The following is a 10,337-nucleotide window of genomic DNA, read 5'->3' on the forward strand; positions in this document are numbered from 1 at the left end:
TGAAGGCCCACCCGGGCACGACCAGGAACACATATTTATTGCAACCTTGCAAAAAACAGCAAACCCAAACAAAAATGTTCTATTATTATTACTGATTATATACAACACACACGGTTCAGAACTGAATGGGGGAGAAGTCACAGTGGAAGTGGCTGTGAATGGCTTGGGGGCTGTCATACTCAATCTTGACACAAGAAGGCGCCACCGGGCCGCAAAGGGAGCTGGGGCTGGCCTGCAAGGGGAACAGAGGCGCCACCTCCGCCCCCTTTGCGACCATCCCGCTCTCACCTCTGAGGCGGGACGGCTGCAGGCTGGACAAGGGCGGGAGGACGGTGGCGCCGTCACGCTCGTACGTGTGCTGGAAGTAGTTGGGCACGCCGGCGGAGGACGAGGCCATCTGGAGGTCCTGGGCGGAGGTGCCGGGGAATCCGGCGGGGTAACTGGGACCCAGTTGGCAAACGTTAGGCTGGGCGTACACGTTAGCCCAAGGGTACGACTGGTAGGACGCCAGGCCACCTGCGTGTAAACACGGAAAACCGCTGGGTAGACATTGCCCCCCCCCGGAGTGTGTGTCGGTTCCATTCATTTTCCCTGCATTCCGTTTGTAATAGCAACAAATGCTCCCAACAGCCAAGCAGAGGTGAGTGTTCAAACTTTATAAGTCGCTGTCCCGTGGCTCTCATGGTACCTCAATGTGGAATTTTACTGGGTCCACTGCTTTGTCTGTGTTGTACATACAGAACGACAACATGGGGATAAAAGGTGGAAAATTGCCATCTTTGTAAAAGGGATTCAGCACTTCTATAAATATATTTCGGCGTGTCCCGTTAGGGGTCGCCACAGCGTGCCACCTCAGATGAACGCTCATATTTGTTTGGAACAGTTTTTCCTGTAATTACCAAAAATCCACAAATAACTGATGCCCGGTCCCCACAAAAAAAAAAAAAAAAAAAAAAAAATCTCTTAAAATCTAAAAGCACCATAAAGTCGGCTAGCATGTACACAATCATGAACCCATGTTACATAAAAAACTGCATTCAGTGGTGTAATTCTTCAACACGCATTAATCTATCTTACCTTTCCGCCTCTACATGCCAATATAAACGTTACTACTACTACTTAAATGTGTTATTACATAGTTTCAATTTTGACTCCATTTAAGGACTGCCAACAAAACAGGACACAAAAGACTATCAATTCAATTCACAATAACGCTGAGATTCCACCAGAGAGTCTGACTTCTTTTTTTTTTTTTTTTTTTACCTTCACCTGAGCACAAAAACAGCGACTAAACCAGACATTCAGCGAATAACGGGGAATATGCTCTAAAAAACAACAACAAAATCTATGAATGTGTGAACGATGCAGCGTGAGCGTGTACCGCTTTTACCTTGGTAATCCGCTGAGACTCACCGTGGTGGTTGGTGGGCTGCAACAGCATCTGGCCCCCACCCTGCGACTTCACGAAGGACTGGCCCCCCATGGAGTAGGTGACTCCGCCGCTGGAATTCCCCGCAGGGTCGTAGGTGAAGTAGGAGCTGGAGATGCCGTCCGAAGACTTGGGGGTCAGGTAAGGGGAGGGGGTGAGAAAGGCCACGCGGGGCGGCAGGGACGTCGAGGTCTGCTGCTGCGGGGGGGCCTGGCCGGGGGGGCAAGACGTCTGCAGCTGGAAGGACAGCTGGGCGTTGGCGTGATGGCCCGGCGCGAGGTGGTCCAGCTTGTCGGCGAAGTCAAACAGAGAACTGAACGCAAAACACAGCAAACGAATACATTTAGTCAAAAAACATTCATCTAGAAATACTCACTCAACACTTTACAGCTTTCCTTGCACAACATTCATTTATTTTGTACTTGTTTTTTTTTTTATTAGCCCATTAAAATTGACATTTATTAAACTCGGCGAGGCAACTGGTTAGAGTGTTGGCCTCACTGTTGTGAGGATCGGGGTTCAATCCCAAAACCACCTGTGTGGAGTTTGTATGTTCACCCCGTGCCGGGTTCGCCGCTTTCCTCCCACATCCCAAAAACATGCGACATTAATTGGACTCTCTAAATTGCCCCAAGGTGTGATTGTGACTGCGACTGTTGTCTGTCTCCGTGTGCCCTGCGATTGGCTGGCGACCAGTTCAGGGCGTACCCCGCCTCCTGCTCGATGACAGCTGGGGTAGGCTCCGCCACTCCCGTGATCCTCGTGAGGATAAGCGGCTCAGAATATGGATGGATGGCTAGACTATTTTATGATTTGGATCATTACCAGTGGTTGGTTTTGATTGACATTGCGCATGACCTCTATATTTGAAAGCAGTTGGACTTCTTTTTATTTTATTTTCCTACTGAAAATAACATTTTACATTTTAATTTAAAATGTACTGATTTATACCCAAACATTAATGCTTCATATTTTCATCACAATTATATTTCTTGGAAATATGAGTGTTTGTTCTCAATTGTTTGGATGATTTCAAATTGATTTTGAGAGCTATTACACTTGTTTTGTATCTTTTTATAAACAACTATTTTGTTTGTTTTGATCCAAAATGATAAAATAGTCACCAGTGTTATTTTTCTATTTTTAAAAATAATACACAGTAAATATAATTCTACAGATGCATTTTGAATGTTTTTCTTTTTCTGTAGACATGCTGAAAATGACACCGTTTGTTTTTTTTTTTTTTTTGAGTTGATGTTGGTTTCATTTATAGAGTCAAAAAAAAAAAAAAAAAAACCATTTCACTCAAAAAAATACGAATTAATTTTGCAGCGGTGTCTTCTTTAATTGATGAATTGTCCGAGGGTGCGCGTGTGCCCAAAGTAGCGTCCATCGTGTGTGGTACTGTGGGTGCGAGGTTGTGTCAGGCGTTGACCTGGTGTCCGTCTGCAGAGGTTGGCTGTCGCAGTGGGCCAGGGAGGCTCCGTCGTCCACAAAGAGAGGCGGCGGCGGCGGCGGGGGCAGTGGGGGCGGCGCGTTGAAGTCGTAGGCGGCGGCAGTGAGGAGGGGGAGGCTGGCTCGTCTCAGCGGGGGAGGGCTGCACATGGGGCGGGGGTGGAAGTCGGGCAGCTCTTTCAATCTGGACTGACCTTGGAGACCAAAGGCGCCGATTAAAACGCCGACACGAAAGCCACTCCCCGCCCCGGTTTTGACGCTTCCGCCGAGGCCTGTGCCACTCAGAGTTTTACGACGCATACATGCAACAACTTCGATAATGGATGTCATTTGCGTAAACTGATTAGCCGGATGAGGACGTGAACGCAAAAACCTGGACTGGTGGCCAGCAGGTGGCTGACGGAAGACAGGGTGTGCGTGGAGAGCGTGTGCGTGGACAACGTGGCGAAAGGTCGCAAGCGGGGCACGGGGTCCAGCGACGGCATCTTGGCGCCGAAGTGTCCGGGGACCACGAGCGCCCCCGTGCTGAAAAGCGGGCCCGGTGGTCATCGGGTGATTCAACACAGCCCCTGTGAATGCCAGGGAGGGGGGAAAAACAAACAACAACAAAAAACCTGCTTGCGGTGGCGGCCATGTTGGGCAGTGCGGGGTGGGCGGGGCTCCATCTCCCCCGGCTGTGCTGCTGTTCGGCTTTAGTCGACACCGAGCGTTCCGCTTTGCGCCACTTGGCTCGGCGATTCTGGAACCACACCTGACGCGCAACACCGCAAACGGTCAGCTCACTCAGACAATAAACAAACGACAACACCTAAAGACAAGAATACACATACAAAAGACAACAACTGGATATGAGTAGTTAAGATCCCCAAAGGACAACACCGGACAAAATTTACAACCGGCAAGGGTACAAAACTGGACTGGACAAGAGAAGCACTAAACTGGATGAGGAAAAACAAGACAACAAAAAGATTTTCCTGGACAAGACAAGAAAAGGACCACACGAGACTGGAACAGACAACGATATGAGCGGAGAAGGTCAGGACCAGACTAAACTAGACAAGGACCGGACAAGACAATTTGAGACCCAGACTGGACCAAATAAAATTGGAACACAAAGAGGACCTTAGCGGAAGACAAGATTGGGGGACAAAAAAAAAATCCCCACACACCACCAGTTAAAGCCCAGCTAGTACCAGACTAAGACAGGACTGGACCAGACAAGACAAGCTAAGACCCAGACAGGACAGGACAATACCAAGAAATATTGGAATAGACAAGGATAGGGTCTGACAGGACAAGACAAGGACATTGCACACAAAAATGACAAGGTAAGAAAAGGCAAGGACAAAACCAGACCAGAAAACACTGCCACAAGCCAAAACAAGACTAGGCATGGACTAAATCGCACGAGACAAGAAAAGGGCAGGATAAGTTAAGACCAAGACAGGACATAGCCAGAAAGGATGAGAACAGAAAAGGACAGGACCAGATCAAACAATATCACTAGACAAGGAAACACAAATATGACAGGAAAAGACGAGGGAAGGACCGAACAGGACATGATAAGACTCAAAGAGGAAAAGAACCAGACAAGAACAGAACAAAACAAAAGAGGGCAGCACCGGACCAGACAAGAGCCCAACAGAACAGGACAAGAAACTCGTGCACCCTTCCGGGGTTTTCTTCAGGGTGAATATTTACTGGAGATAACTCCATGTTTAGCGTAGAGGTGAACTGAGGCAGGCAGGCAGGCTGACCATAATCCTTTGAGGAGTGACGCCAACTGATACGGCGATGGCTTTCCTCTTCTCAGCATCAGGGTAGTGGTCATCCTGGAACAAGGCCTCCAAGTGCTCCAATTGATCTACACAAACCGGAAAAAAAAAAAAAAAAAAAAAAAAAACCCTGGCACCAGTTCTGAACAATAGCACAGAACATGATGTGGGCCTCACCGGTGCTGTAAAAGGTCCTCGTCTTCTTTTTGGGCGGCGGCGGCAGCAGGCAGCCCGTCACGGTCTCCAGCTCGGGGAGCAGCTGGAAGGTGGGGGCCCGGCCGCGACCCCGGGTGCTGTAACGGATGGAGCGACGGGTGGAATACACTTGGGTGATTTCCATCTGACGCAGAGAACAACGCTGGTTAACGGTACCAAATACCGCAACAGTGTGTGGTTATTATTATGTGTTCTGCCGAGGGTGACAGGGTGAGGAACGGTGCAAATGGTTAACCCGGGAAATAAACTGTTGCCATCATGGCCAGGTGGACTATTGTTCAAGTCATGCAAACTCGCCTCAAGAGGACAAAGAAAATATTTGCACCGCTCAATAATACGCATTTTCACAAATTGTCATTGGAATGCAAATACTAAACTTAAAAAATATAGTAAAAAAAGTCAAGCTTTTCTTAGATTTCATGTACCGTTGTCGGACTTTTCTGGAACGTAACTCTGGGATAAACGACGGTTTACGTTAGTTTGTCTTCTAACATTTGCTGTAAATGCCAAGATGGACCCTAAAATGGCTGCTTTGAACCAAAACGGCAGACTGGGTTGTATTTAGTTTGGCTTTCGTCAAGTGTTAAATTGCTTTGAATTGCGAGGCACCTCTAGCGGTTCCAGGGGTTGCTGGGACAGGGTTTGTTGCAGAAGAGGAGCGGGCGGCCTCTTGGTCGAGGTGGGCTCCACGGGGACAGAGTTCCGGGACGAGTCCACCACAGGGATGGGAGCAGGTGGTCCGTCCGGACCCGAGTCGCCGCAGTCCAGGTCGGCGGGCTCAGACAGGTCGTAGGCGCTCGGGAGTCCGACGGGGGGCTCCGTCAGAGTCGAGTTCTCCTCGGAGTTCATCGGCGCCGCTTTGAGTTTGTCCTCAACGGCGTCCTTCTGTCCTTTGTTGTTCTTCGGACGCTCGCTGGGCTTTTTCAATCGAGTCTTTCTGCTGTTTTTCTGCCGGGGACTCCCGTCTTCCACTTCGGCGACATTTTTGGGGTCCTCCTCTTCCCGTGGCGCTCTCTCACTAGCTTCACCTTCATTCTCTCCATCCCTCAGATTGTCCTCCTCACCTGTCTTCTTTGTCTCCTGGCTGCCTTCGGGTTCAAGCTCCTCACAAAGGAGACTCGGACAGCCTTAAAAAAAAACAGATGACAGAGGAGCAGACCCGCCAAGCATTTATATCATCAAGTCTTGCTGTAATTATTAGATTAATTTAGCAGACATTTTCCCCCAACACCACCCAGCCCATAAAATGGCTAGTTAAAATACATGAATTGAATTATTTTCTTGATTTTATTAATTGGTTGATATGAAGACACAAAAAAATAAATAGTAAACTGTACCATGTGGATTAAACATTTTTATTGTATTAAATAATTGGTTGTTTATATTTCATTATTTGTAATTGTGTGATGGGAGGGGTCTTTTTATATTCCTTGTTGTAAGAGAGGGAAATGAGCAAAGAAACAATTTCATTTCAACCTGTATTACATGTGTGGCTTTACTGTCGACGTGACAAATAAAACAGCGGTCAATTGTGTGTGCAGAGAAAAAAAAAAAAACAAACAAAAATAATACACTTATTCTGTTATTCATTATTTTTCTTCCATGGCAGCTTTATTGTGCTTGCACACCTACAATTTTGACAAATACTTATATAAACGTGGGTTTTAATACAAAACAGGAGTACAAGGCCCAGGTTGTTTCTGAAAATCAAGTCTGAACGTTTTTAATGTTTGTCTAATTTTGCAACATATATCAGATATTGGTTAAAATCTTTGGATTCAGTAACCTTCAAATCATGGTGGCGTGACTTTTCCATTCATTTGCATTTCACACAGATTTTCAGTGATTTGAAATAAATTGAAAACTGCTAGGCAAAGATAAAAACGGATAAAACCAAAACAGGATAGCAGTACAAATGGGGGTGTTTAGTGAGGTCTTAAATATTGTTACTTTTCGCATCCAATGGATTACTACTACACTGCAATGTTAGGTTTTAGCCTTTTCCACATGAACAGCGTTACCAAACCAGCTAAATAAAGTTACAAGAACTTTTCGTCAACTTCTCGGGACATGTTGACTAAAAGCTGATAAAATACATCCAAACCCACAAGAAGAACGTAATTAAAAGTTGGGCGACTTCATTAATGAGTGCCCCCCCCCCAGGCGTGCACCTGAATGTTAATTTTCAGCTCGGGCCTGCTAGCTATTAGCTAGCGAGCGTGTACCACCGACTCCAAACAGAAGGTCACCGGAGTTAATGACTTACTTTTGGGCTTTTTACAAAACGTCTACCGGGAGGGCTGGAGCCTCGCGAGGAAACGAATTAAAAACTGTTTCGCTTCTTTTTTTTTTTTTTTTTTTGTTGAACATGTTCAAGAAATGACGAAGCAAAAAGTCCAAGTGATTAGTTAGCTAATGAGCAATGACGTTGCTAATAAAATGAGCTAATAAGTGACAATTGAAGGCGTTTTTGTTTTTTTTTTTACCAAATGGTTGATTGAAGACTTCGTCCATGGCTTCAGCCGTCGCTAAAGAGCAATTAAGCCGGGGCCAGGGTCACTCAACGCCGGCACTGCTTGACATGGCAAGTCGCCCGATAGGATTGATTGATTGCCTGATTGATTGATTGCTTGGTTAGCTCGCGCCTGCTGTTGATCACGTGTGTTTCCAGCCAATCAGTGAGCGAGAAGGCACACACCGGTGATGATGACCAATCAGAACGTGTTCAGATTTCTTCAAAAGACCCGCAAAGCAATTCAATTTGACACAAAGCGATGTATGATATTTATTTAGCTTCATAATTGGTAATAAATGCGTCGCGACATGGCAGCTAATTGCTACGCAAACAACATAATGAGGCGATTAAACGCACGTCTTGTCACAGTGATTTCCTAATGAGGTGTTGATTTGGCCGCGGTTCCTCGGCGGGCCGCCAGATGTCGCGCTTCCTATTGGCTCCCCGGATACGTTGCCATGACGCTCAGGGGCGCTCAAACACCAACAGTGTGCTGATACGTATTTGCAGTGATGTCACGTCGCTGGCAAAACGGTACACTTGAATTTGACTGTGGTTGGGTAAACAGCAGCTGAAGATGAACTTAAATTATATATGGTGACCTTATCTCTGGTTCATACTGCAAAGTTGTCAGTAGTAGCTGGAAATTGGCTGGGAATGGAAATAACTTTTAAATTAATTTTAAATATGATGTCGGTGAGTCAGCCCATAGTTTCATTGAAAATGAATAGGGTTCTTGCTTCAAAAGCAAAAGATGTGACAGTTACACAATAGTTAAAAATGGAAAATTAAAAGTAACTGATGTCAGCTAGGTAAAGCGTTAACCTCCCAGTTTTGAGGTCCCGGGTTCGAACCCGGCCCCGCCTGTGCGGAGTTTGCGTGTTCTCCCCGCGCCTGCGTGGGTTTCCTCCCACGTCCCAAAAACACGCAACATTAATTTGACACTCTAAATTGGCCCTAGGTGTGCTTGTGAGTGCGGGTGGTTGTCTCTGCCAACCAGCTGGTAAAGGCTTCAGCACTCCCCGCAACCCTCATGAGGATAAGCAGCAAAGAATACGGATGGATGGATGTCAGCTGATTTAGCCACAAACCACCGCCGTGACAACTTTGTCCTTACTAGCTTAGCGCCGCCGTTGGCACGCAACAGAAAAAAAAAATGGTGCAGGATCGACCTATTCATATTTTTGTCCACGCATACAGGAAATACACATGGGCAAAGACGCTTAAACAGGAAGTGTTTTCATTGGATAAAGGTTATTAGTGCTAAGTGGCTGCCACACCCACAGGAAGTGAAAATGGACTGAAGCGTTGGGCCTTCAGGAAGTTGATAGTAAAACAAGGTGTAGCTCCAACAACTCGCAAAGGCAACACTCGCTCACTGTTTACCAAGGGGGTCTCCGCACAACCAAACACAAAAGCGACAGAGACGACTTTTCTTTTGTTTTTTTTAGCCAATCAGGTCTTTTTATTTGGAACAGAGAGGCAGATTAGTGACAGGGCGACAGTAAAACGCGGAGGGCGGGCCTCCTCCCGCGCTCACGCGGCCGACAACGCAAAAAGAACTCAGCCTTTAAAAAAATGCAAATGTATAAAAAACAGGAATGAGAACAGCAAAACGTACACGTCGCGTCGCCTCCGTTGGCCTCGCGCGCGCACGCTTGTCCTATTTGGCTACAAACAGACGCACACTTGGAGACGGAGTCACTTTAGAAAAGACGACACATGTTAAGATCATTCCTGAAATGTGCGGAAGCGACGTGTGGAGGGACACACTCGGCGATCGTGTGTGTGTGTGTGCGCGTGAGACATTCACTTGTGAGCTTGCAGAGAGAGAGAGACACACACACACACACACACACACAGTCAGTGCACACTATATTCAACTGTGAAATACCCAAGTGATGCACTCACACACACACACAGCTTTCTCTTGCATCTCACAAACATATCTCTTGACACACGCACACTAATATAATTTTGACTCCCATGCATGTTTTTTTTTTTTTAATATCTACAGTACTGAGTATAAGAAGCTACTAGCCCAGTCGCACTGGCGTGGTTACAATCTCGGAGATAAGAAGCCCCACCTGCCCCGCCTCACCTCCCGAAGCCAAACGCGCCCCTCCTCAACCTACAAGGCGGCGGCAGGTAAATGAAGGTCATGCAAACGTGGCGGCGAGGGCGCGAAACCGACCGATGGGAAACGGGACGAGATCGAGCCGCGAGCGCGCGATTGACGGGGACTGCGTTACGCGCGTGTGCGTGCGTGTCGAATATTGGGATGGGAAGTATTGAGGCACACTGCCAATATACCTACAGGAATAATAATAATAATACCAAAAAAAAAAAAGACAATTATTTAGGATGAAACAAAAAAAAAATGGGCAAAAAAAGCTCAGACAGGAAATGGAAAATGGAGAAAAATATTGGGGCAACAGCAAGTTGCGCGTGTGTGTGTGTGTGTGTGACAGAGCACAGCTCATCTAAAGTGATGACAGATAAATTAAAAACAAAAGAAAAATGTTCATGCAATGATTAGCGATGGCGGAAAAGGATAACACTGCTATTTACATATAAACCTTTTTGTTTGTTTGTTTTAAACAGCTAAATACACATCCTCTTGTTTATTAATACAGCATTGTTATTATAATCATTATTATTGAAATCATCCAACCCTCCAGGCCAAAAACATCGATGGATATCGCGTATGAAGGATCATTACCATCCGTCACTTGTCTTTGTACATGAACGAGCCGCGTTCCGATTGGCCGAGGACAGGACGAACCGCACGCTTGACCTTTTGACCTCCGTGCAAACCAATCAGATTCTCGGTTGTTTTTTTTGGCGAGGATTTTTTTTCGTACCCTGCCTGCACTTTTCCTCTGCTCATACTTTTAGGCTTTTTGCTAAATAAAAAAAAAAAAAAAAAAATGAAGGGCACCGTTTA

At 46.3% G+C, this 10,337-nt stretch overlaps 1 protein-coding gene across 2 annotated transcripts; it reads right to left on the minus strand.

Moving 5' to 3' along the window:
• On the minus strand, nucleotides 1-10,236 carry LOC133502060 (homeobox protein NOBOX-like). 2 transcript variants are annotated; one of them, XM_061822424.1, is made up of 9 exons: nucleotides 7,362-10,236; nucleotides 5,485-6,002; nucleotides 4,837-4,999; nucleotides 4,642-4,748; nucleotides 3,499-3,635; nucleotides 3,258-3,409; nucleotides 2,865-3,078; nucleotides 1,414-1,742; nucleotides 1-516 (listed from the first exon to the last, which is right to left on the minus strand). In XM_061822424.1, exons 1-9 carry the CDS (start codon nucleotides 7,387-7,389, stop codon nucleotides 116-118), a joined length of 2,049 nt encoding a protein of 682 aa, XP_061678408.1. In that variant the 5' UTR covers nucleotides 7,390-10,236; the 3' UTR covers nucleotides 1-115. The 2 variants fall into 2 exon arrangements, with proteins under 2 accessions (XP_061678408.1, XP_061678418.1); XM_061822434.1 differs by lacking the exon at nucleotides 1-516 and adding an exon at nucleotides 539-723.
• Between the last annotated feature and the right edge of the window lie 101 nt (nucleotides 10,237-10,337).

This window comes from Syngnathoides biaculeatus, chromosome 1, assembly GCF_019802595.1.
Source record: "Syngnathoides biaculeatus isolate LvHL_M chromosome 1, ASM1980259v1, whole genome shotgun sequence".
NCBI classification, from domain to species: Eukaryota; Metazoa; Chordata; class Actinopteri; order Syngnathiformes; family Syngnathidae; genus Syngnathoides; species Syngnathoides biaculeatus.